Source organism: Nelumbo nucifera, chromosome 5 (genome assembly GCF_055504915.1).
Source record: "Nelumbo nucifera cultivar China Antique chromosome 5, China Antique-T2T, whole genome shotgun sequence".
NCBI classification, from domain to species: Eukaryota; Viridiplantae; Streptophyta; class Magnoliopsida; order Proteales; family Nelumbonaceae; genus Nelumbo; species Nelumbo nucifera.
Genome location: NC_142653.1, coordinates 85094877 through 85122443, shown reverse-complemented (window position 1 = coordinate 85122443; position 27567 = coordinate 85094877). Strand labels below are relative to the sequence as shown.

Genomic DNA, 27567 nt, shown 5'->3' with positions numbered 1-27567 from the left:
AGTAAGAAGCAGAATGTTGTGGCTAGATCAAGTGCAGAAGCAGAATACCGGGCTATGGCACACGGGGTTGCTGAACTCTTATGGCTTAGGACTCTCCTTAATGAGCTTGGTATCAAGACTGAGGGTCCTCTCAAGCTGTATTGTGATAATAAAGCTGCTATCAACATTGCCAACAATCCTGTGCAGCATGACAGGACAAAACATATTGAAATTGATCGACACTTTGTCAGAGAGAGAATTATTTCAAGAGAACTCTGTGTGCCTTATACTCCATCAGAGATGCAGATTGCAGATGTATTAACTAAAGGGCTGGCATCAACGAAGTTCAGGGACATACTTGGCAAGCTAAACATGATTGATATCCATGCTTAGCTTGAGGGGGAGTGTTAGAATGTTAGAGTGATGTTCGGCTGATAAGAGTTCTTATTAGCCCATTCTTATGTTTAACTTATCTTGTAATTGGGCTTGTGTTAATGGGCCTAATCATGTTTAATGATTTAAGTCATCTGGGTGTCCCATCACTAATCAGGGGCATCCCAGTAATTTCTTGTACCTTGTACTATATTCATCTATAAATAAAGGACTGGTCGACTGGCTAGTACAGTTCGACATTCTCTTCAGTTCTGTGGTTCTCTTCTCTTCCTTGCTACTTCGAGTTTAGCTCTTTAGATTACAGTTCATTTTTGCAACAGGTGCAAAGGTTTCTGTATAGGCTATGCCATAAGTTTGTGTGAATCCCTTTGCAACTTATCTGGCCTTATTACCTCTCTACGGTACCATCAGCATTATATTTCACAGTAAACACCCATCTATATACAACAAGTTTCTTCCCTTCAGGCTGGTTAACTAGTTCCCATGTGTTGTTCTTGACAAGAGCATCCATCTCTACTTGCATTGCTTCCTTCCATTCAGGTATCAAAAGAGCTTCTTGCACTTTTTTGGGTATAGGAATAGCAGAAATGAATGCCAAGTAAGATCTGTAGGATTCTGAGAGACAATTATAGGAAAGGAACTTGGAGATGCAATGTGCAGTGGATGAGGTGCAACAGCGCTTCCCTTTACGAATAGCAATTGGAAGATCAAGGTCATCTATCGGTGAAGGCTGAACATCTGTAACAGTGGAATCAACAGAAGGAGCAGTAGTAGCGTCTAGATCTTTTGCTATAGAAGATGTTGGAACTGGCCTGGATTGTTGTTGAGTACGAGAATCAACCTGCCTCCACCACTTTTTGTGATACACTCTCAACTCCCTACATTTTTGACAACCTTCTTCGCAACTCCCTCCCTTAGTAACCGGGACAGGTAAAGGAACTCTTGGAGTTGAAACTGAAATCCCTTCCTCGCTATTCTCTCCCTGAGGAGAAGCCTTATGATAGTAGGGCATATCCTCAAAGAAGGTGACATCCATGGACACAAAGCGCTTCCCTGAAACTAGCTCATAACAGCAATATCCCTTTTGATTTTGTGCATACCCAAGGAAAATACACTTAGTGGCTTTGGGATCAAACTTGGAGCGATGAGGTCCAAGGATTTGAACTAAACAAGTACAGCCAAAAGTTTTGAGGGGAATAGTGAATAGGTCCTTATCTAGATATAAAAGACTGAACGGGGTTTGCATGTTTAGGACCCGTGAAGGAACCCTGTTAATGAGGTATATGGTTGTGCAGATTGCATCTCCCCAGAAGTGTATGGGAACATTGGAGTTGAGCATGATGCTTCTGGCTACCTCTAAAATATGCCCGTTTTTTCTCTCAGCAACCCCGTTTTGCTAAGGTGTGTGAGGACAAGTGCTCTGATGAATGATCCCATGATCAAGGAGATAGATGCCAAGGGTTTTGCAAAGTATTCCTTGGCATTATCAGACCTAAGAATCTTGATCTTGGTTTCAACTTGAGTTAGGATCATCTAATGGAAAGCTTGGGTCAGAGAGGGGACCTCATCTCGAGAGTGCATAAGATAGACCCATGAAAAATGGGTATAGTCATCAACAAATAGTAAGAAATATCTATACCCCCCATGGTGGGAGTATGGTAGGGCCCCCAAACATCGGTATGCTCAATCTCAAAAGGAAGGTTGCTTCTTTTATTACTTAAAGGATAAGATGATCTACTATGTTTTGCAAGTTCACAACTTTCACATTTTAACCCAGACACTTCTACTGACTCAAACAAGTTTGGAAAAAGACTCTTTAAAGACCCAAAAGATAAATGACCTAAGCGGTTGTGCCAAAGCATAATCTTACTACAAGACTAAGAAACAAACAATTTCCCTGCTTCACTTTGCTCCCTCTGTGAATGTTCCAGTAGGTAGACTCCATTCATCTCACAGCCAATCCCAATCACCTTCTTCGTTTCCAGATCCTAAAAAATACACTGATCAGGAAAAAAGGGTACCGGACAGTTTTGATTTTTAGTAATACTACTAACTTAAAGTAAGTTAGCACTAAGCTTGGGAACATGCAAAACTGAGGATAAGGTGACGGTATCTGATATTCTGATGTCTCCCTTGCCAGAAATTGGTACAAGAGAGCCATTCGCAATAGAAACTGTCTCTCCCAGAGGATAAACAATAGGTGCTAAATAGAGTAGATGGTCATATGATCTGAAGCACCTGAATCTATTACCCAGGAAGGTCTAGTATTACCTGGGACAGAAGCATGGCAAGCAGTAGCTCTTGTACCTGTATGAGCAAGGGCTGAAGTAGACTATTGAGCTGATGTAGGCTAAGCTGAATTACTAAATTCATTTTCTAGCTGAGTCAGAGCAGCTCGAACTATAGATAGGGTATCTAGAGGAGTGCCTTTTGTGCCTGATGAAGTTGTACTATCAGTGTTGACAGCCATATTAGCATTCCCTTTCTTATTTCTGAGCTTTGTTGGAACTAGATGAGGGTGCAACTTCCAACAAGTGTCCTTAGTATGTTGAGGTTTCTTGCAGTGTTCACATACTAAGTCCTTCTTAGCTTCCTTCTTCTCCTTATGCCCCCCAGATTTGGGTCTAACTGCTACCAAGGCTGATTCGGAGGACTGTTGCTGTAACATAACCTTTCTCCTAGTTTCTTCACTATGCACTAGGGAATAGGCTTGTAATAAAGTCACTATCTCTTGTCAACAACTGTTGTCTCACAATGTCATATTCAGAATTCAAACCAGCTAGGAACTCAAAATCTCTGTTATTTTCAACCTGCTTTCTATATGTTTGTGCATCTTTCTGACTCTCCCACTCAATTGTTTAAAGTTGGTCAATTTCATGCCACAGGGATTTTAAAGTTGAAAAGTAAACAGAGACCTGCTTCTCTCCTTGCCTCAGAGTTTTAACCTCACAGTTTAGCTCATAAGCCCTAGCAACATTAAGGGGTTGAGAGTAGGTTTCCTTCATAACATCCCATATTTCGTTAGCTGTTTTGGCCCACAAGTAGTTTCGGCTGATGTGTGGTTGCATAGAATTGCACAGCCATGTCATCACCAAAAAATTCTCTTGGACCCACCTAGCATAAGTAGGGTCCTCCTTGGAGGGTTCCTTCACATCCCCTAGCAAGAAGTTCAATTTTCCTCTACCCCCAATAGCCGTCATGGCTGATTGGACCCATTCCAAGTAGTTTGATCCATCAAACTTAACAGTTGTAATTTGAAAGGTGTTTTCAGTCATGTTACCTGAACCACCAGTCCCAAAAGCACCTTCCCCTTGGTTCTTGTACTCCATTCTAAGTTAAGAAGAGGCTTTAAACTACTGTGACAAGAAAAATTGTATTTCAAGGCTGATAACAGCCAACCTAGGACAATGATTTTGCAGTTAGACAACAATCAACTATTGTCCTAGGATTGATATTAGTCTTGGACTGATTGATATCAGTCCTGAGATTTTCTATCTATACCTCTTTGAATGAATAACAAAGTCCTTTTGAGTATCAATCTCAAGAAAAGGTACTTTATGAAGAAAAATGCCCAAAAAACTGATTGCTACCTTCAGTCTTCAAACTTGATCAATCGATTACTGTTAGCACCTTGAATCTTGATCAAAGAACTATGAAAAAAACTAATCGGCACCTCCAATCTTGATCAAGAATCGATTTTGATCACTCAATTCCTGCCTGATTCTTCCTGATTACAAGAAGCTCTCTCCAATCTTAGGACAGCTGCTAAAGCCTTCTTGCAACCTCCAAGAATCAGCCGGAGTAAGGATCTTTCTAAACTTTCAGCCCTAAACAATTCTCATGTGGTCGGCTGAATTAAATCCACATGAGAAACCCTAGATCGAAGGCTCTGATACCAACTTGAAAGAAGAAGAACTGTTTACTGTATTAGAGAAGTAATACAGGTTCGAAGAGAAGAAAAAGAGAGAGAGAGAGAGAGAGAGAGAGAGAGAGAGAGAAGAAGAAGAGTGAAGAGAGGAGAAAAGAAAGAAGGGGTTTGGTGGTTAATGATCTGCCACCCCATACACTTCTTTATTTATAGCTTTAGGTTCCTTACAAGAATAGGAAATAAACAAAAATTAGAAACAATAAGGCCAACCGGCTCAACTTAAAAGAAATTAGAAACAACTAGGTGTGGGTATGAAACCACACACACTAGAGCCTGAGTGTGGGTATGGAACCCCATACTCGTGGCTAACCAACTATTTCTTCACATACTATGATTGGTGAAACCCTAACCTTATAGATTGCATAACTCCTTAAAGTGATCATACCGAGATTGTTTAGGTCAATAAGTAGATTCCTCAAGCTGCATAGTTTCCCTCTTTTAGTGGAATTATAAAAACCGAGCAGCAACATGTAGGCTTAGTCATGAAAATTTCCATTAGGAACTCATTTTTTATATCAAGCTGAAATACAGGCTGTGATAACTATCAACATGAGAGATAACACCCTGACTGAATTCAACTTGGAAGTTGGTGCATCTGTTTTTTAATAGACCATTCTATTTGCCTGAGTGTAACCTTTTTGCAATAAACCTAGCCTTGTATCTCTTAGTAGAGCTATTTGACTTGTACTTCACTGCAAAAACCCATTGTCCATATGGTTCTTTCCCTTTTGGCAGCTTGACAATCTCTGATGTCTGATTTTTTAATAATGTCAATTTTCATTGTGGAAGAGAATGGGGATCTGTTTCCTTAAAAAGGGGTATCACTATATGTCTATATTTTAAATTGTTTCATCCAAGCTTGTCTTTAGTATAACACCACAACATGTGGGAATCTTATATTGAACCCTTTGTATGTGTAGACCTATGGAAGAGCAGCGACAACGTTATGGACCATCTTTATACTGCCTTACAACAATGGTGCTTTCTATTCGACTGTTTCTTCTTCTATCTTGGGGGCGGTTTGAGGCTAAAAAATTGTGAGATATATTGCACTATGTGTTTAATCATGTGACAGTCCAATGGCAGAACAGCCATAAAATATAAAAAAGAATTTTAGATCTTGCATTTCCAGGTTGTTTTGTCTTTTTCTTGTTTTAATTCTTCTATAATTCATCTTTTGTTGGCCAGGCAAAAAAATCAAGTTGCTATCTTGGAAGAAGCCGTAAATCTATATGCCTCTGAGTTGGAGAGATTTATTAAATTTATTGGGTATTCTATGCACTTGTTATCATATTATTGTTGTTTGATGCTTGGAGAGCTTTTCTGCTTTTACAATATATGTTTTTTCCAGCCTATTTGTGTTTCTGTTATGTTATACACCTCATGAATCCTTGTGTTTCTGTAGTTCTTTTTTGGATAGAAGTGGAAATATGAATGCATTTTTCTCTATATCTGATATCAAGATTCTTTTATTGGTACCAAACAGATCAAGAGAATTTTATTAAGATAAAGATAAGATGATATACAAAGAGAAGGAAGGCAATTCATTGGGCAAAAACCTTACTTCTTTCTGGGCATTTCTTGGTGTATATGTTATGAACCTGGAAACACATCATGTCTTCATCATCTTCATCTTTAGCCAACAGTTTGATTTCAACTGTATGGTCCCTTCCAGCATAAATTAAGTTGAAATTTGATAGCTGTAGCATGGGAATCCCCAGTCAGGTGTAGGAGGTATATTTTGATGCTATAATGATAAATTACAGTTCTAAATCAGGCAGCTAGCTGGAGTTTTAGGAGCTACCTTCACCCAGGTTCAGATATCATCTAATTGTATCAGATATTTTGGCTAAACATTGGTTCAATGGAATGCATCTGTAATGGGGAATAACCTATTGGGGAAATGGATGATAATGTAGATTTAAAAGAGAAAGGAACATGGTTAAAAATGTGTGATCTTTGGCATAACCCCTGTACATAACACTTGTATTGTCTCATTAATTAATAAAATAATTTCAGTTATGGTTTAAAAGTTGGTGTCAGTGGAAATGTCAGTCACCCAAAATATAGGAAACATGTCAAAAATGGAGGGAATAATGGAGGCAATATTGTAAAAATTATAGACATGGTGGAAACATTGCAAAATATGAAAAAATATAGAACGATATTTTATAAAATGATAAAGGAAGGGTGGGCATACCTTTTTAAATTGTTATCTTGTTCCAAATCATTAAACAAAGCTAAGAAACTAAAGTTATAGACAATGTAGGGGAGGAGGAAGAACAACTTGAGAGGGTTGATGATTCTCTAAACACTGGCATTCTATTCACAGGGGAAGACAATAGTCCTAAGGAGACCTCAGCTTTGGACCCAGAAGCAGTAAGTAAAGGTGTTAACATGGCAGAGTACAAAATGGATGAAGAGGTGGGAAACTGAAGCCCAGTCAAGAGGATGCCAGAACAAAATTCCTATTTGAGGTAGGGTGTGCATAAGGGATTAGTTGAGGATTGACAGAGACTAAACAGGTGGGATCCAGGAGGGGATAGGCGGCAGAGTCTTCGCAGTATTCAAAGTATTAATTCTCCAACTGGAGACTTCCCAGTGGAAACCCCAACTAGGGCAATTGGCGAGCTTCAAATTCCTGAACATGGAAAGTCAGGCCATTTGTCTAGTGCGATTGTTTCCTGCCCTCACAAGGAACCAGGTATTGTTTTTGATACTATCCTCTGTTCTGTGGCTGCTACTGTTGTTCCAGGTTCTAGTTCAGCCCATGTTCTGCGAGCAGTAAGCAGGGAGGTGGTGCGGAGATTGCTGTGAGGAGGGTGAGAGGAGGACAAAGGATGATAACCTTAATCTGAAATTAGGGGGAGAATCTGAGGAGATGCGAGCAAAAAAGGAAGGGTCTGGACTGGGTGATTCAGTGGCTGGATTTGTGAAAAAATTGGGTGCATAGTGCAAGAGCCAATGGACATGAAGGTTTATTTAAGAAAGATTAAGGAGAGAGGCAAGGCAAAGAAAAGGAAGCTGAGTGAAGTGGAAAGATTGAAAAGAGATGTCAAGGGGGATGAGGAATGTGGAGCCTTGGGATGTATTGTGACAATGTGAAATGGTGATTGACAAATGTGTATGGACTTGATGGGTATCAGGAAAGAGATAAGCTTTGGGAAGAATTAGATGATATTAAGGGTTTGTGGGATGGACCTTGGTGCCCGGGGGGCTTTAATGTGATAAGATTCTTGGAAGAAACCAATAATCCGAGAAGGATAACTAATTTGAGTATGAGGAGGTTCAACTCTTTCGTTGATGCATTTGGGCTTAAGGAACTGCCTCTTTTAGCAACTTTACGTGGTCTAATTTGCAAGCTGAACCAATGTGCTCCAAACTAGATAGGTTCTTCTTTACAATTGATTGGGAGAACCACTAGAGCTGGCTTGTTTCTAGAGCTTTGCCAAGAGTGACCTCGGACCATTGGCCTATGTGAATAAACCCTAGTTGTTTCTAGGTCAAAGTAGAGAAGAAGAAAGAAGAAAGAAAAGAGAAAGAAGAAGAAGGAGAGGAGAAGAGTGTTCGGCCAGACTAGAAGAGAGGATGTTCAAAAGTCACTCTCCTAGCCGACGCACTTGACTTTTATTCATGAAAAACTTGAGTTACAAGAAAGACAATTTTGTCCCTCATAGAAGATGGGACACATAACTTAAACTCAGATACAATAGACATTTCACTTTCAATAAGATACACCAGAATGACCAAAATGCCCCTGACTCGAGCATTCTAACACTCCCCCTCAAGCTGGAGAGTATATATCATATAGTCCCAGCTTGTTACAAATGTAATCTATTCTTCCCCGAGACAATCCTTTTGTGAAGATATCTGCCCACCGATTTCCTGAGCTCACATGAGATGTAGTTATTACCCCACTTATCACTTTCTCTCTCACAAAGTGACAATCCACCTCAATATGTTTAGTTCTTTCATGGAAGACAGGATTGGATGAGATGTGAACAGCAGCTTGGTTATCATAGTATAGTTTCATGGGTTTGTCAATTGAGAAACCCATCTCCTGTAGTAGGTTCTTCAGCCATACTAGTTCACATGTGGTATGGGCCATAGCCCTGTACTCTGCTTCCGCACTACTTGCCAGCACTGTTTGCTTCTTGCTCTTCCAAGTTACAAGATTGCCACCCAGGAAGGTACAATACCTTGTGGTTGACCTCCTGTCTGATATAGAGCCAGCCCAATCAGCATCTGTGTACCCTACTATCTCAAGAGGTCCTCCTTTTTGGTATAACAAACCACGACCTGGAGCACCCTTTAGGTACCTAACAATTCTCAGAACAGCTTCCCAGTGAGGAACCCGGGGATGTTGCATAAACTGACTCACCACACTCACAGCAAATGATATATTTGGTCGGGTAATGGTTAGGTAGTTCAACTTTCCCACCAACCTTCTGTATCTTCCAGGATCATCAAACTCTTCACCTGCATCCACACTTAACTTGGCATTGAGTTCCATAGGAGTCTCTGCTGGTTTAGCACCTAACAACCCTGTTTCTTCAAGTAGGTCAAGAACATATTTCCTCTGACATAGGTTGATCCCCTGTTTTGACCTCGCAACTTCTATTCCTAAGAAATACTTTAGCTTCCCTAGATCTTTCGTATTGAAGTGGTCCTGTAAGAATTTTTTCAACCTGTCAATTCCATTGCTGTCACTTCCAGTTATGACAATATCATCCACATATACAACTAGCAAGATTTTTCCATCTTTTGAGTTATAGCTAAACACGGAATGATCAACCTGACACTGTTTCATCCCAAAGGCCTTCACCACTTCACTGAACCTGCCAAACCATGCACGAGGAGATTGTTTCAGTCCATAGATTGCCTTTTTGAGCCTGCACACCTTACCAGCCTCCCCCTGAGCAACAAACCCTGGTGGTCACTCCATATACACCTCCTCAACAAGATCACCATGTAAGAAGGCATTTTTTATGTCAAGTTGTAGGAGAGGCCAATCATACATAGTAGCCAATGAGATCAACACCCAAACTGAACCAATTTTAGCCACAGGAGAGAATGTCTCCATATAGTCCACACCATATAACTGAGAATAGCCCTTGGCCACTAACCGTGCCTTCAATCGTTTCACACTGCCATCAGGAAGATGCTTCACTGTATAGACCCATTTACACCCAACAGTGTGCTTACCAGGAGGAAGGGTGGTGAGTTCCCACGTATGATTATGTTGTAGAGCAGAGAGTTCTTCTTCCATGGCTTTCCGCCACCCTGGAGAGGCAAGGGCTTCCTGTACAGTCTTGGGAATGGGAACCGATGAGAGTAATGATATAAACTTGCAATGAGAAGCAGAAAGGTGAGCAATGGAAACATAGTCTGAAATGGGATGAGAAGTACAAGTACGTTTACCTTTCCGCAAAGCAATAGGGAGATGAAGATCTGAAGGAGAAGGAGCAGTAGTAGGATCTGTCGGCGGGTGCTGAAGTGGAGGAGGAGCCGAAGCACTTCTGCGAGTATACACTTGAGTAATTGGCGGCCTCTCTGTAGTAACTGGCATATGATGTGCATCTGCAGTAGGAGTGGGAGCTACGGGAAGGGGGTCCACAATCGGAATAGGAAGAGGAACCACAGAGGGAGAAGAAGAGACCCCGGCATTGGAGAAAAAAGGAACTGACTCAAAGAAGGTGACATCAGGGCACACAAACGATTTATGAAACTTGGGGTTATAACACTTGTACCCTTTCTGAGTCCTTGAGTAGCCAAGAAAAATACACTTCGTAGCCCGAGCATCTAGCTTGTCTACTCCAGGCCCCAAGTGCTAAACAAAACAAACACAGCCAAAGACTCTTGGGGTGAGAGAAAAGGGAGACAAAGTGGGGAACAACACGGAGAAAGGGGATTGACATGGGCATCCGATTTATTAAAAAACAGGATGTAAGAACAGCATCACTCCAAAAGTGCTTTGGGACATGCATATTGATCATCAAGGACCGAGCAGTTTCAAGAACATGTCTATTTTTGCGTTCAGCTACACCGTTTTGTTGTGGGGTGTAGGCACAAGAAGTTTAATGAATTATTCCATGATGTTCTAGGTGTTGCTAAAATGATGAGGAGGTATTCTTTGGCATTATCGGAACGAAGTATTTTCATATGAACACCAAACTGAGTGCGTATTTCAGCATGAAATTTCTGAAAAATAGAGAACAATTCACTACGGTCTTTCATAAGATAGATCCATGTCATCCTTGAAAAGTCATCAACAAAGATTACAAAATACTTAAACCCATTGTATGACACCACTTTAACTGGACCCCATACATCAGAATGAACTAAAGCAAAAGGACTTGAGACACGACTATCAATTCTTGGACTAAATGAGACTCGATGATGTTTTCCCAACTGACATGACTCACAATCTAATGATGAAAGATGACTCAAGGAGGGAACTAGCAGCTTCAAAGCCTTGAGAGAGGGATGACCAAGTCTGCAGTGCCATTGGAGAGGAGTAAGAGACGACTGAAAAGCCACTGGAGGGCCACCACCATCAAGGTAATACAAACCACCGGCTTCATGCCCTCCACCAATCTTTGTCCCCGTCTTGAGATCCTAAAATACACAAGAAGAAGGATAGAAGATTACAGAACAATTAAGGGACTTGGTTAATCTACTAACAGACATAAGGTTAAAAGGGAACTTAGGAACATATAAAACAGATGCTAAAGACAATGAGGAGAGATCAACATCACCAACACCACAAATAGGAGATGTAGAACCATTAGCAAGTGTAACTGTCTGAGATGTGGAGGTGCGAGAAAGGGAAGAAAATACATCAGGAGTCCTAGACATATGGTCCGAGGCGCCAGAATCAATGATCCAGGGTGAGGCTTTGGAAGCTAAACAAGTCATACCTGAATGGGCAAGTGTAGTTGTGTTCTGCTGAGATGTTTAAAGGAACTGCTCATATATTGCCCGTGGTACACTCACCATTTCCTGCCCGGAAGCACAAGTGGGTGTGGAGGGGGTTGGTGCAGTTTGCTGGCTTTCAGTAATTGTGCTACTACTCTTAGATGTAACATGGTTAGCCCAAGTGTTGGGTGGACCACGCAAATCATAGCAGAAATTAATTGTGTGCCCCTCTAAGCCACAATGTGTACATTTTCTCTGAGCATTACCCCTTCCTTTTCTACGGCCTCCCCCTGACTCACGGCCTCCAGTCCGGCCACTGGCCCGGTTAAACATGTGTCCACCACGGTTGCTTGGAGGACCACTGCTGCCACCACCACTTCTACTTCCACGACTTCTCCCTTTAGTCACTACCAAACCAGATCTATCAGAGAAGGAAGAATGTTCCACTGGCTCAATGGATGTCCTCTTAAGACGGGCAAAAACTTCTTCAAGTGAGGGGAGAGTTGATCCCCCCAATATCTGTGCTCTGACAGGCTCATACTCAGCCTTCAAGCCCACAAGAAACCTAGTCACATCAAGTTGTTCATGTTGCTGTTGTTGGATCTGGACATCTGATGTTAGAGGGTGATACACATTTAGCTCATTGCGGATGTTTCTCAAACTTGCATAATACTCTTCTAAGCTTTGACTTCCTTGCTTCAAATTGAAGTACTCTTGGTATAACTGATATACCCTAGTTGTGTTGTCTTGTCCAGAGTACAACTTTTTAGCATGATCCCAAATCTCTTTGGCTGTATCTAGGAACATGAAGTTCATACTAATCTTTGGTTCCATGCTGTTCCAAAGCCATGTCATTATCTGTGCATCATCTTTTTCCCAATCACTGAACCCAGGAGAATCAGAGGAAGGTTTCTCCTCCCTCACATGTTTTACTTTCCTCTTGGCCTTCAAGAACACTTCCACAGATTTTGCCCATGGTACATAGTTCTCACCATTCAACTTGATGGATGTCATTTGAACACTTAGATAATCTGAAGAGAGCATGATGCCTGTTTTGTTGTCATTCCCAACTACAGTTGAAGCCATCTCAATTATGTCTCCTCTGAATATACACCACAATCTCACACTTGTCACAAGACTTATCTCACTTACAATACCACCAACCCACTTTCTTCAACTGCACATTACACACTACACTCTAAAGCTGAAATCATTCAGTCAACACATCAAACACTTGGACTGCACACTACAGGACCATTTACCACCAACACACCACTACTGAAATTACTCAGTCGTTTCATCGAACACTTGTTCTGCACACTGCAGAACTGATTACACACAAGGTCTAGGGGTTCACTTTTAAGCATTTAAAAACATAGATATGTCAGCCACCACAACACAATCAACACCACACCACTGCTGTCGTGGACATCAGCAGTCTACCACTCTTCTTTCAGCACACATGTGAGCAAGAAAACACAAAAAAAAAGACATGACTGATATGTGTATCAGTTTCACCCAGCACCACAACAACTAACTTTCGAAGCACACAAAAAAAAATCAGCATTCACAGTCCATTTCTGAGCACACGACAGCAGTGTCCATACCTGTATACGACCAGCCCTCTTCGTACACTGAATAGAGGGTCTAGTATACCACTTCAACGACCACCACAGCACCGGCCAGAGGCATTCTCACCTCCAGGCCCTCAAAACGGCAACTCCTTTTCAGCCCTTTATCAAGTCTTCAATCAGATCAGCTGTAGGATGATGAAACCTACTGTGAAGCTGGCGGCGAACCCAGGAAGAAGACAGCAGCAAGAAAACGAACACCAGACCTTAATGCTCTGATACCATGTGAATAAACCCTAGTTGTTTCTAGGTCAAAGTAGAGAAGAAGAAAGAAGAAAGAAAAGAGAAAGAAGAAGAAGAAAGAAAAGAGAAAGAAGAAGAAGAAGGAGAGGAGAAGAGTGTTCGGCCAGACTAGAAGAGAGGATGTTCAAAAGTCACTCTCCTAGCCGACGCACTTGACTTTTATTCATGAAAAACTTGAGTTACAAGAAAGACAATTTTGTCCCTCATAGAAGATGGGACACATAACTTAAACTCAGATACAATAGACATTTCACTTTCAATAAGATACACCAGAATGACCAAAATGCCCCTGACTCGAGCATTCTAACAGCCTATTTCCATATTGGAGGAGGATTTAGGGGGTAAAGGTCCGGCTCCCTTTAGGTTTATACATATGTGGCTTTTCTCTACTAGCTTCATTGAGAGGGTTAAGGTTTGGTAGGAGGAAAGTAGCCCAAGGGTGAAGTGGGAAGGAATTAAGTTTCATTGGAAATTAAAGGAACTCAAAGGAAAAATCAAAGAGTGGAACATTCAAGAGTTTGGAAGATCAAAATAGCAAAAGCAACACATAACAAACAAAATTGAGGAATTGGATCTTAAAGAAGTTTTGGGATCACTTGTTGAGAATGATAGGAATGAGAAATGGGTGTTGTAGAAGGAATTTGAGTTATTTTATTCAAAGAGGAAATAAGTTGGAGGCAAAAATCAAGAAGCAAGTGGCTAAAAGAGGGGGATAGAAAATATTTTCATGCCATGGCAAATAGGAAGAGAAGGAAGAATTTTGTGTCAAAATTGATGATTGATGGAGTGAGCATTTTCCAACAACATGAGATTGCTCAGGATTTTGTGGACCATTTTAAATCTATTTTTAGAAAGCTTTTGGAGGATAGAATCTGGATTGATGGTTTGAATTGACCTAAGCTAGAGGAGTCGAAGTGGTGGCTGGAAAGAAGGTTTGATATTGATAAATTAAGGAGTTAGTCTTCTCTATGGAGAGAGCTAAAGCCCTAGGTCCCGATGGTTTTACTATGGCATTTTACCAAGATTGTTGGGAGATACTAAAAGATGACATTAAAATGGTCTTTTGGTGAATTTTTTGAGAGGGATGTGATAAATCCAGGCCTCAACTCAACTTTCATTGCTCTAATTCCTAAGTAAGAGGAGGCCTTGCACCCTAAAAGTTTCAAACCAATCAGTTTGGTAAATAGTCCGAACAAAATCATTGCTAAGGTGCTATCTTGAAGGATTAAGGCAGTGATTCCATCCCATAATTTCATAATCTCAAGGGGCTTTTGTTAAGGATAGGCAAATTATTGATCAAATTCTAATAGCCAATGAGAGTGGCGAGGATATGAAGAAGGCTAGAAAAAGAAAGTGTTTGTTTGTAAGCTGGACTTGGAAAAAGCGTATGACTTAGTTGATTGGGTCTTCTTGTTGGAGGTAATGGAAGGTTTTGACTTTGGCAATAGATGGTGCAAATGGATATTGGGGTTTGTCAAGAATTGTCATTATCTAATTTTGGTTAAAGGAACTGTGGTGGATCATTTCCCAGCCATTAGAGGAATTACACAAGGGAACCTCCTTTCTCCGTTTCTCTTCACTTTGATTGTAGATGTTTTTGGGTGACTCATAGAGAGGGCTGATTCTAGAAGTTTAGTAAAAGGGTTGGCAGGTGGTTAGAGAAGAGGTACTGATTACTACCTACAGTTTGCTAAAGATACTATCCTCTTTCGTGAAAGGGGTGATATTAGATGGGTGAGTATCTAAAGATGGTTGTGCTATTGTTTGAAAGAATGTCCAACCTGAAAATTAATTTTGAGAAGAGGTGCATAGTGGATTTGAATATGGAGGATAGGGAGATTACTGAAAATGCAGGAATCCTGGGCTGTTTTGTTTCTTAATGGCCTATGACTTATTTGGGGTTACCTTTGGGAGATAATCCAAGGAGTGGCAACTTTTGGAACCCCATGTTTGATCGTTTCACTAAGAGATTGGCCTCATGAAAGAGTAATATCTGTCCCTTAGGTGGTAGGCTCACTTTGATTAAGTCCACTCTTGAAAATTTGCCAATGTATTTTATGTCAGTCTTTAGGATTCCGGATGGGGTAAGTAGGGGGCTAGAGAAATTGATGAGGAAATTTTTATGGGAGAAAGGGGAGGAGAAGAAGGATCACAGAGTTAGGTGGAAGTGGTGTGTAAAAATAAGATGTATGGAGGATTAGGTCTTGGTAAGATATGGGAGTGGAACACTTGCTTGGAAAATGGTTGTGGAGGTTACCTCTTGATAGAGATAAGCTGTTGGTAAAGGTGATCATTACCATACTTGGGCTTGCAGCTAATGGATGGGACTCTGGAACTTCTGTTAGGGCTACAAGAGTTTCTTCTTGGAAGTCTATTTGCGATATCCTTCCTTCTTTCCTACTTCATATCAAACATAGTCTTAGGTCTGGAACTCTAGTAAAGTTTTGGGATCATGTTTGGGTGGGCAATTTACCATTAAAGACACATTTCTCCTCCCTCTATGCCATCTCCAATCGAAGGGTGGAAACCATTTCTTCTTTTTTTGGTTCCTTCTAGTTCTAGTACTGGTATTGACTGGGATTTGGGTTTCAAAAGGGGTCTACAGGAGAGTGAAATAACAAGTGTCATGAGATTTCTTAAAACCTTGAAGGGGTGTATTTGGATACTGCAAGAAGGAATAGGAGGATATGGACTATGTCCCCCTCTGGCTCCTTCACTTATGCTTCCTTTTTCTCTTCCCTTATTTAGCAGAGTGATAGTCAGGGCTTGTCCTTAGTGAAGGAGGTGTGGAGCAAACCTATTCCACATAGAGTGGGTGGCTTTTGCTAGGAAGTGTTCTTAGAGAGAATTAATACTTGTGAGTTAATGCAAAGAAAAGGACTCAATTGGTATCTTTCTCCTCATTGGTGCTCTCTTTGTAAGGTTAATGGTGAGAATTTCTTTTACTTATTAATATCCTGCACTTTTTCTTCTTCAATTTGGGTTTGGTTTCTTTTTTTTTTTTTTTGGGTGCAGGTGGAACCCTCAATCAAATGTACAAAGTCTGTTCGCCTCTACTTTTTGTTAGTTGGCCAAAGAAGAGGGGCAGAATCTTATGGAAGTGCACAAGAGATGCAGTTTACTAGACAATCTAGGAAGAGAGGAATCAAAGAATCTTTCTTGATAAAGAAAGAAGCAGGGATGCTATTGTTGAAGCCATTACTATCAGAGTAGTCCATTGGGTGAAGATACTGGATCTCTTCAAGGATATTTCTGCGGATGAACTAATGAGAAAATGGAGGGAGGTGGCTGGTTCTTCTCCTCTTATGGTGGTTATCAGGTCACTTTGGCCCCCTCCATCTTGAGGTTTCCTCAAGCTCAATTTTGATGGCAGCAGTGAAGGTAATCTGGGGCCATATGGTATTGGAGGAATCTTCAAAGATGAGGAAGAAAAGTCATTGTGATCTATTCAGGACCAATTGGAATAGGTGATTCATTGATGGATGAGATTATGGCTGTTGTGGAAGGTATCCAAAAGGCTAAATAGCTAAATATTATAAAGCTTCTCATTGAGGGTGATTCAAAGCTTGTGATTGAGTGGCTTCAAGGGGAGGAAGAGGTTGGATGGTGATACTATATCTTTGATAAAAGAAAAGCCATGAGTTTGCTTCAAGGGGTGGAGGTAAATTTCAAATGGGTGAGAAGCGATACCAATGCTTTCGCCAACACACTTGCTAAACAAGGGGTGGGAAGGGATAGTTTGTTTTGGGCTATGTTGTAATAGATTTTTCTGTTGGGTGGGGGGGGGGGGGGGGGGGGGGGCTAAAAGAGTTTATCTCTCCCCTTTTCTTTTCTTATACCCATTGTTCTCCTTAATTGATGAAATTATTTCTGTTATTGATTAAAAAAAGAAACTAAAGTTATAGACAAAATAATACATTGTGAAGTTTTCTTGTAAACTTGAAGAGTCAAAACTACAAGATAGAATGAATTCAAGCAAAATTTCAACGCATAGAAAATGCAAATGGTTCTAATAGATAAACCAAATAATTTGTTACACAAACAAAACTAATATTTAACTTCATGTTTGAAAAGAATATCAAGCTGTGGTAATCATGTCCATTATGTTTCAATAATATTGCTACTCTACATATCTACAATATTGTCACCAACTTGTGTTAAAATACTATCTTTTGCACTCCTCAGTGTCTGGTATTGTTCATTGGGAAATATGTAGGTTCCAGTAAAATTTTGTGTCGGTACCCATGGAAATGGAAATATGTCATGCAAATATTAGGAAATTTATGGACATTTTAAAACCATGATTTCAGTTACTGATCAAATAAAAAGTATAAAAAGAAGGAAACAATTGTCCTTTACTGGTGACAATTGTGTTCCTCCCATCGATCCATAAAACAAATAAAAAAGGAGAGTACAAAGGAAGGGCCATGCCACAATACAACACACTCCACCCTTCCCATCCCTTGCATAGGAGTTAGCTAACTTATTTGCTTTTCTTTGGGTCCAGTTAAATGTGGCATTCTGGCTAGGTGCCAAATAGTCTTTCTTAGTTAATCTTGTAAATCCATGGTCCTCTTTCCCCACTACTCAGCCATCCAGTAACAAATTGAGAATCCCCTCTACTTGTGTCAACACATCTAATACAATTACTCTTAAGCATGGTTCGCAATATCGGCGATATTTGTCAAAATTTCCCCAAAATATCCCCATTTTGCTAGGTAGCAATAGAAAATTTTTTGGGGATAGTTTTTTCCAAATATCTCCAATATTTTGCTATATGGCTGCTTTTTACATAGGCATCTTTCACAGTGACAGTTGGTCACATACCCATTGCTAGTGTTCCTTGCACATCTATGGATAAAGAGATCTTTGACTTTTTTTATGGGTGCTCCTTTGGAAATCCAGGCATCTCAGGAATTGGAGGAGTATTAAGAAAATCTGACAGGAGGATGTTGGGTATGTTCTGAGGACCGGTTGGCAATGGAAACTCAAAGGCTGAATTATTGGCATTACTACAAGGGTTAAAGCTAGCCAAACAACTAGGATGCAGACATGTTGAAGTGGAAGGGGACTCAAAAGTAGTAATATCATGGGCAACAAATAGCAGCCATACCCCATGGACATTTAAACATGTGATAGGGAAGTGGAGAAGATTGCAGAGGTTGATGCTGAATTTAAATGGGTCTGAAGAAGTGCAAATGGGCTAGCTGATGGATTAGCAAAACAGGGGGCATTGTGACAACAACTATTTTGGGCTGCACTATAATGAGGGGTAGAATAGAATGATTAAAGGGGATCAACAGTCCCATCACCAAGTTGTATAAATTGCTTATAATCTGAATTTAATAAAATACATTTTACTGATAAAAAAAAGAGATCTTTGACTTTTTATTGTACTTCAAAATTTTCCCTTTTTATAAGATGATAGATCTCTTTACCTCCCTGTTGTGTTGGTTCTAAATATGATTATATTGTGTATTAGAATATTATTAAACCACTATTTATGTTACAGTCCAAGGCCAAGAATTGTTTTTCAAATTATTAAATCACCTTCCATCTTATCTGAGGTTGAAGATCACTGAATGTTAGAACCTTTTGTCACTGAATGCATTTAAGGTGTAGGGTGGGGGTCTTATGTTTTTTGTATAATTGTACTTTGTTCTTTGTTCATGCACTGATAAGCATCTATGTTGCAGTGAGGTTTTTGCAAATTCACCTTTCTTTATTTCAGCACAGGATGCCGGTTCTGCAGAAGCAAGGTAAGCTTCTATTTACCAAGATTGATGCATGCTTGAATGTATGTGTCTGTGTATGTAGGTATCTATGTATATATGCAAGTATGCATGCATTCGTGCATTGTTCTTTGTCTTTCTCCGCACTTAGTCTTGAACATTGATTATACCAGATTCATGGGTGATACCATTGGTTTTCAAGTTGATGTTACTTGTATGCAGGAGATCCGATGACTACAAGGAGACCATAATTCCTGCTGGGAAAACCTATGAGGTTTGTGTAGTAAGAATTTAATCTATTAATATGATGATGGTTCTTCTTTGATCTACCTGCCAAAACTGATGATGTGGCCAGATTCTCCATATCTCCTATTATTCTCCAAATATTCCCTTGCAATTTCTGAGATATTATCTTTCCAAGCTTGTAGAAGATTTGTTATCACTATTCTATTTCATTCTCAGAATATTTTATTTGATTTTGAGAATATTTAATTTTATTCTGAGAATAGAGAATATGGAAAGAAATATAATGAAATTAGCAAGAGATATGGCACTTTGAACTCTTGACAGGTGGCTGCACCATTTCTACTATAATTTTCCACATCCCACGTGTCATAGTGAGACATGCCTCATTTGTGGCTGCTATGAAGCTTCATAGGATGAGTTCTAACACTCTTCTTTTGGGCTTTCCGGGATTGAACTTTGTTGAGAATGTAAGGGCATTTATGTCCTTTAATCCTTTTTGTATTTGGGCGCCTATTCAAGGGCCCATTTGTAATTTTCTACAAATTTTAAGAAAGCCTCTTCAGGGTGTGAACAATAACACACCTGAGTTCTTCGACAAACCTTTCTTCTTCCTTCTTCTCAACTACTTTAACTTGGTATCAGAGCATTGGAAGATCAAGGAGACCATCTGTCGCTGGTCATGACTCATAGACGAACCTGCTGACGTCAGCATGCCACCAATTGACGTCAGCAACCCGTATAGTCAGCGGCATTCATTTGCGGTTTTGATACCCCTTGATGTGCCTCATTTTTAGAGGAATTTTTATATACATTTCATGGAGTTTTGAAGCTCTTTTACATTTTTCTTGAATTTTGTAGATGAAAATTGGCAAAATTTACAGATTTGGAGTTTAGGGCTTGCATGCTCGCATGGTGGGCTGGATTCTGTTAAACCCACTTGTGTTTGAAGTGTCGTAAATTTATGAGATTATAGGAAGCAGTCTCAGATTTTTTGGAGCCTTAAACCTTTTTTTGGGAATTTTTTTCTTCCCCTTTTTTGCCACCAGCACCTTCTTTTCTTTTGTTTATTGTTGTAGCGTGTGTTTAACCTTCAAGGAAAGGTGTTTGGGTGTTCAGATAGTGTTGGTGAGAAAAGTGTTTTTAGAGGGGTGGTGATCCATGGACTCACACAAGGATGTCTACATACCTACTTATGTCCTCCCTGGAAGTTATGACAGTGCTAGAGGGCAAATTACTACTGTAAAACTTGATGGAACAAATTTTCTTGAATGGTCTCATTCAGCTAAGCTCACAATCGAAGGAAGAGGTAAGCTTGGGTTTCTTACCGGTAAGGAAGCTAAGCCGAAGCCTGAAGATCCAAATTATTCCAAATGGGAGTAGGATAATTTGCTGGTTATGTCATGGCTGGTATGCTCTATGCAGCCTCACATTGCCTGCAACTATATGTTCCTTCCAACAACTAAGGACATTGGGATAGGTTAACTTCAACTTATTCTCAAGCGAAGAACACAGCTAGAATCTATCAGTTGCAAAGAGAAGCATATAATATGCCACAAGGGGAGAAATCGATAGCCATGTATTTCTCTTCCTTACAATCAGTTTGGGAAGAAATGGATCATTTAGAAGCTTTGGAGTGGAAGGATCCTATTGATGTTGAACAATACAAGAAGTGCATTGAGAAAAACCAAGTCTTTGATTTTCTTGTTGGACTGAATGCCGATTATGATTTCACCGGGCAACACATCCTTAGTGCTGATATTTTGTCACTCTCTACAGCATATTCTCTGGTGCAGAATGAAGAGAGTAGGAGGATTGCCATGATGCAAGTTCCTGTCAGGGAGCACACAGCTCTTGTGTCTACAAAACCCAAACACAGTTCTGGTAAACCTGAATATGTAGTTTGTGAATATTGCAAAAAGCCAAGGCACACCAAGGATAGGTGTTAGAAACTAAATCCCCACCTAAAGCCTAAGAAGTTAAAACTGGAAAGAAGGTAAATGCTCATGTTGCTATAGCTAGTCATGATTCTCAGACTCACATGCTTAAGGGAAATTCTTCTGCTCAGGCATCTACTCATGACACCTCTGATGTGATGGAAAAATTGAGAGGCATCTTGCTCCATCTTGAAAAGAGTGGGTTGCCTACATCTGCTGGTTCACATACACCTTTTAGTGCCTTTGCAAAATCAGGTACTGCATTTGCGTATCATGCCTCATCCTCTGGCTCTTGGATAATTGACACAGGAGCCAGTGATCATATGACTAGTATGCCTTCCTACTTTACCACGTATAAACTTTTTTCAAGGAAAGGTAAGATTACTGTTGCTGATGGATCTCAAACCCCAATCTCGGGTTTGGGTGAAGTTAAACTTACCAACAACCTTTCTCTGAAACCAGTTCTCCATGTCCCACAACTGCATAGAAATCTCTTACTTGTTAGCTCTCTTACAGAGTCTCATAATTGTTCTGTAACATTCTTTCCATCTTATTGTGTCTTCTAGGATCTAAGTACGAGGAAGATGATTGGTAGTGAACATGAAGCCGATGGAGTTTATCTTCTTGATCAGTCTCCAAAGTTTGGGTTAATGTGTCAGTTTGAGTCCTGTCATGATGAAAAACTAAGTCAATTGAAATTGTGGCATCACCATCTTGGGCATGTGTCTTTTGGTTCATTGAAGTTTTTGTTTCCTAGTCTGTTTGAGTCCTTGTCTAGTTCTGGTCTACAATGTGAAGTCTGACAACTATCAAAGCAATGTAGAACCACATATTTTGCAACAAGAGAAGTAATGTTGCTTTCCATTTAATACATACCGATGTTTAGGAACCTTATTCTATTCCGTGTATGGGAGGTTATAAATATTTTATTCTCTTTGTTGATGACTACGCGTGGTATACCTAGTTGTATTTGATGAAGAGTCAAGATGAAGTTCCTTCAATTATAAAAGGCTTTTTTAATATGGTGGAGAAACAATTTGAAAAGAAGATTTAAGATTATTAGATCTGACAATGTCAAGGAATACTTTGAGAAGCACTTACAAACTTTCCTTGAAGAGAAAGGAGTAATTCACCAAAGTTCATGTCCTCATACCCCCCAACAAAATGGGGTATCAGAGAGGAAAAACAGACATGTTGTTGAAGTTGCCAGGGGATTGTTATTCCAGGTGCATGTCCCAACTCGATTTTGGGGGGATGTTGTACAAATAGTTGTATATCTTATTAACAAACTTCCTTCACGGACCCTTCATCTCCAGTCTCCTCATCAACTTCTTTTTCCTGAGGAGGATACCTTCCATCTTCCTCCTGAGGTCTTTGGGTGCATTTGTTTCGGCCATGACATGAGTCCTTCTAGGTTGAAATTTGATCCAAAGTCTATTAAGTGTGTCTTCTTGGGATATTCTTTAGTCCAAAAAGGGTACCATTGTTATGTGTCCAAAGATGTTACATTCTTTGATTCTACTCCCTTATTTTCCTCTTCTCGTCCTTCTCTTCAGGGGGGAATGCTAGCGAATATCAGACTCCTTTTTATATGTCGATTTCTGCTCTAGCTGTAACTGGTATTGTCGATCCTTCTCCTCCTCTTCCCCCTTGTGGTGGTAGTAATACTCCTCCTGTGCCTCCTCCTATTCCTCAGTCTTGGCACCAGTGGTTCGTTAGACGGAAAAAGAGGATGACTCCAGAGATTGAATGTCCATTACAATCTAAATTCCTGGACTCAGGTAATCTGGATTCTAAACCTCTTTTTGTTTATGATACTTGCGGTGAACCCGTTACTAAGCCTCCTATTGTGGTTTTCGACCTTAACCTTCCTATTGCGGTTCGTAAAGCAAAAAGGACATGTGTTAAATATCCTGTCTCAATTTATGTCTCTTATAATACCTTATCTCCCTCTTATTGTGCCTATATCTCTTCCATTGCTTCTGTTTTTATTCCTCATAGTGTTTCTGAGGCAGTGCAGTTCCCTCATTGGAAGGATGCTATGAACTAGGAAATGGAGGCGCTTGAGAAAAATCAAACATGGGAAATAGTTTCTCTTCCAGTGGGCAAAGTTCTTGTTGGATGTAAGTGGGATTACACAATGAAGCATAAAGCTGATGGCTCAATTAAAAGGTATAAAGCTCGACTTGTGTCCAAAGGGTACACTCAATCATACAGCATTGATTATCAGGAAACCTTTGCTCCAGTAGCCAAGACGAACTCAATTCAAGTTATCATATCTCTTGCTGCCCATTATTCTTGGCCCTTGTATCAAATGGATGTTAAGAATGCCTTCCTTAATGGTAACCTTCAAGAAGTTTACATGGAACTTCCTCCTGGAATGAACATCCCTGGGAGTGAAGGAAAAGTTTGTCGTTTGAAGAAATCTCTTTATGGCCTTAAACAGTCCCCTAGAGCTTGGTTTGACAGATTCAGAAAAGCTATCATAAAAATTGGTTTTTCTCAATCTCAAGCTGACCATACCTTGTTTATCAGGAGAGCGAATAGAAAAGTGACTATGTTGATAGTATATGTTGATGACATTGTTATCACAGAGGATGATATCTCTGGAATTGTTGAACTAAAATCTTTTTCTTGCTACTGAATTTGAAATTAAAGATCTTGGAAATCCTCGGTATTTCCTAGGGATTGAGGTCACAAGGTCAAAGAGGGGCATTTATATTTCTCAGAGGAAATATGTCCTTGATCTGCTTCAGGAAGTAGGGAAATTGGATTGTAAACCAGCTGAAACTCCAATTGATCCCAATCATAAGTTGGGAATTGATGATGGAGGTATCCTTCCTGACAAAGCTGTGTATGAAAGACTTGTCGGTCGCCTTCTCTACTTGTGTTTGACTAGACCAAATATATAATAGGTTGTGTGTGTGGTTAGTCAATATATGCACTAACCTAGATCATCTCATATGCAAGCCGTGAATAGAATACTAGCCTATTTAAAAGGATGTCCAGGAAAAGGGATGTATTCTAATCATGGGCATCTCAAGGCTGAGGCTTATTATGATGCTGACTAGGCAGGTTCTATTGATGATAGGTGGTCTACTTATGGCTATTGTACCTTGGTGGGTGGTAATGTTGTATCTTGGAAAAGTAAGAAACAATCAATTGTGACTCGATCTAGTGCAGAGGTAGAGTATAGAGCTATGGCTCATGGAGTTTCTGAAATGTTATGGCTGAAGAACTTGTTGACAGAAATGGGATTGCAGATTGATACTCCAATGATATTATATTGTGAAATCAAGCAGCCATAAACATAGCCCACAATCCTGTTCAACATGACTATACAAAGCATATAGACGGTGATCGACATTTCATTAGAGAAAGAGTTGCCAGTAGAGAGATTTGTTTACCTTTTGTGAGGTCTGAAGATCAATTGGCCGATTGTCTTACTAAAGGTGTCTCCAAATCAAAGCTGGGCATGACAAATATCTATGCTCAGCTTGAGGGGGAGTGTTGAGAATGTAAGGGAATTTATGTCCTTCCATCCTTTTATGTATTTGGGCGCCTATTCAAGGGTCCATTTGTAATTTCCTTCAAATGTTAAAAAAGCCTCTTCAGGGTGTGAACAGTAACACACCTGAGTTCTTCAACAAACCTTTCTTCATGGGCTTCCATCTCCAAGTCAGATTGAGTTTCAGGGTTCAGGGGCTGCATCATTTGGGTGTGATCATGCTTTTGAAGAGTGCTTATCAGATGTTGATAGGAAGGGATAAGGGCTGTTTGATCTGGGTGTTCAACTAGGTTGGGTTCTACCTCTACTCAATGAAGGTGGTGTTTCAGAACTGTTGAAATAGAATATTGAAAATATTCCAAATTTAAAAATTTCGCATGAAGCATTTCAGCAATTTGAGACCTACTTAAATGTTGAATGATGAAGCAGTCACACAGATTGGGGTGGTTATTTTACTCCTGAACATTTTATCATGTACCAATACTACCCCTAGATTTAAGCCATTTACAAGTTTAGATTCTGCCAGTAATCCACTTTCAGCACCCAGGCTTGCAATGATTATTTTCTGGTTTTGTGGTGGCTAGCGCTCATGTTAGAGAGGATTCATGTTGGAGTAGGTTCGTAGATTCCCAGGCTGTTGAGGAGAGATGATGTGGCAGGGGAATCATTTGAGAGGCATAGGAGGACGGTTTATCCAATAGATGGCAATATGGGGATGTTAAGGTGGTTTTGATGGTTTGGCAAGAATTTCTTGTCTGTTATGATAATTTATATTAGATTGAGTTGTCTTAAATTTGAGTGATGTTTATGAAATTTCTCTGAAGTGGCCTTGAACTGCTGTTGGGGTATTCCCTCTTTGTTTCAGTTAGTTATTGAATCTTACTTAGCCTTCCATTTTTGTGGGTTTTAAGGGTGCTTCCATTTGGGCTATGGTTCCTTTTTCTATCTTTTCAATGATGGTAGGATCCTTTCTGCAGTTTGTCCTTATGGAAGTGGTTTCATCATGGATTGGATTATAGCACTTAAACAGCTTTGTTCTTTCAGAAGGAAAGATTTTATATATAGGTGGTATACAGTTCTGTGTGTATAGGACTGGCAATTTCTGACCCATCTACCCACATACAACCCACCCAATATGGGCACGTTGCACTTTCTCTACTTCTGCCGCCACAATGTCTGTAAGTATTCACTACCTCTCTCTGAATTCAGAGCAAAATTCTACTTTCACAACAAAGTTAAATGCTAGTAGTGTCATGTTCATCACCATGGCCTACATTGGCAGCCCAGTGCATGAGACTCTTGCCAATGCGGAGTCTAGGGAGGGACAGATGTACACAGCCTTACCCCTGTCCCCTGCACATACAGAGAGGCTATTTCCAAGATTTGAACCCTTGTCACCCAGGTCACAATGGAGCAACCCAACCGTTGCACCAAGGTCCACCCTCATCACCATGGTCTACATCCTTACCATCAATTCTAGCATCCTTTCAGACTCTGGTGGCACTTGTTCTGTGCAAAATTGCATGCCTCTCTGTAGTGTCCCTTCAAGCAAATAGATTCAAAAAACATTGGATATCAGAACATAGATAGATTCAAGGAGAAATAAAAGTGGATAGATTCAAGCAGTCCACATTTCTCTGGATTGGCGGACAATATCAAATGTTGACGTTCCATGGTCATAAACAGCTTTGTTTTTGAATAATAATGGATAGATTCTGTGGAGACTCTATAACTTGATGTATCTTATTAGCATAGTCCTTGTTGTACATTACTTATACTTCATATTCTTCTTTTCTCTTTCAGCTATGGGCATTCTTGTAATTGTACATATCTTTTAATATATAAGAGACTCTGAGGTGGGGGACTTTCATTCTTGACACCTCTAAGATTATTCTTGTTCTTCTCTCTATTCAGACAAGAGTGTTGACATGGTATCAGAGCAGGTTGCTCTCTGATCTATTTTCTCTCTCTCGTGAAACTCACTAGAAGCAGTAATCCTGTCATATTAGGGCTGTTTTGATCAACCCATTTCTGTTCAGTCTTCTTTGTGCAACCAGCAGGAGAGATTTCATTAGATCTCTCTTGTGAGACATTGGTTCGAGGCCAAACTTCAGATCTGGTGTCGCCTAGACCTGATCTACTCTTCCTACAAACATCATCTGATTTGGTGAAGTTTTCGAAGGAGTTCTGATCTTCTTCTTGGGGCGGAAACATTGTACAGTTTCCTTTTTTGGACTGCAACAGTTTTGGACTTCAAATCTGGTGTCGCCTAGACCTGATCTATTCTACCGACAAACAACATCTGATTTAGTGAAGTTTTCAAAAGTTCCAATCTTCTTGGGGTTGTAACACTGTACAGTTTCCTTTTCTGGACTATAACTTTTTTTTGGACTTCTGGCCTTCTACATCAGCCTGCGATCTGAGTTCTTTCTCTCTAGATTGAAGGGTCCTCTCAAGCTCTTCTTAATCCTACACTCAGTTTCTGGTTTGGAGATTTCTAGGGACTGTTTTGATCAGCACAAGATATCTCCTTATTCTTGAAAAAGACGCCTGTTGTGTTCATAAATCACAGTTTTCTCTCAATCGGCTGACTTGATCAACCTATAACCCTAGATCTGGTGTCATCCTAGGGTTTTCTTGCTTCCCATTTATTTGATTCAGACTTCAGATTCATATTTGAAGGGTTTTATACTTGACAGTCTTAAAACTTGTCTTTTTTGGACTGTCATCCTGAGTTCTTGATTGCTGAATTTGGTTGTCTCTGATATCCTTGTGCCTGGACTGCTATTGCTGAAATGGCCTCTAATAGAGAAGATATTATTCCTATAAAGCTGGAAGGATCAACCTATGGAATTGACACTGCTGTTGTATCACATGGGAGTAAGAAATCTACTACTGATGATGTTTCTTTTGTTAAAGGTGATTCTCTGGCATCTATGGTTGAGGAAACATTCGACAACTGGTAACTTCTGCTATTTCTACTATTGGCTTACCTGGTGAGTTTTCCGGTTATTGTGCTTCTTCTTCTCATACTTAGATCATTGACTTCGGAGCT

General features: G+C 40.1%; 1 protein-coding gene across 3 annotated transcripts in view; it reads left to right on the top strand.

Moving 5' to 3' along the window:
• The window catches only part of LOC104612935 (retinal-binding protein), a 152800-nt gene that overhangs the window by 94219 nt on the left and 31014 nt on the right, over positions 1-27567 (top strand). For all 3 annotated transcript variants that reach the window (XM_010280593.3, XM_088887375.1, XM_088887374.1), the window contains exons 7-10: positions 5221-5337; positions 5489-5569; positions 18789-18851; positions 19047-19098. In XM_010280593.3, the coding sequence (XP_010278895.1) occupies positions 5221-5337; positions 5489-5569; positions 18789-18851; positions 19047-19098 (313 nt within the window). The remainder of the gene's footprint in view (positions 1-5220; positions 5338-5488; positions 5570-18788; positions 18852-19046; positions 19099-27567) is intronic.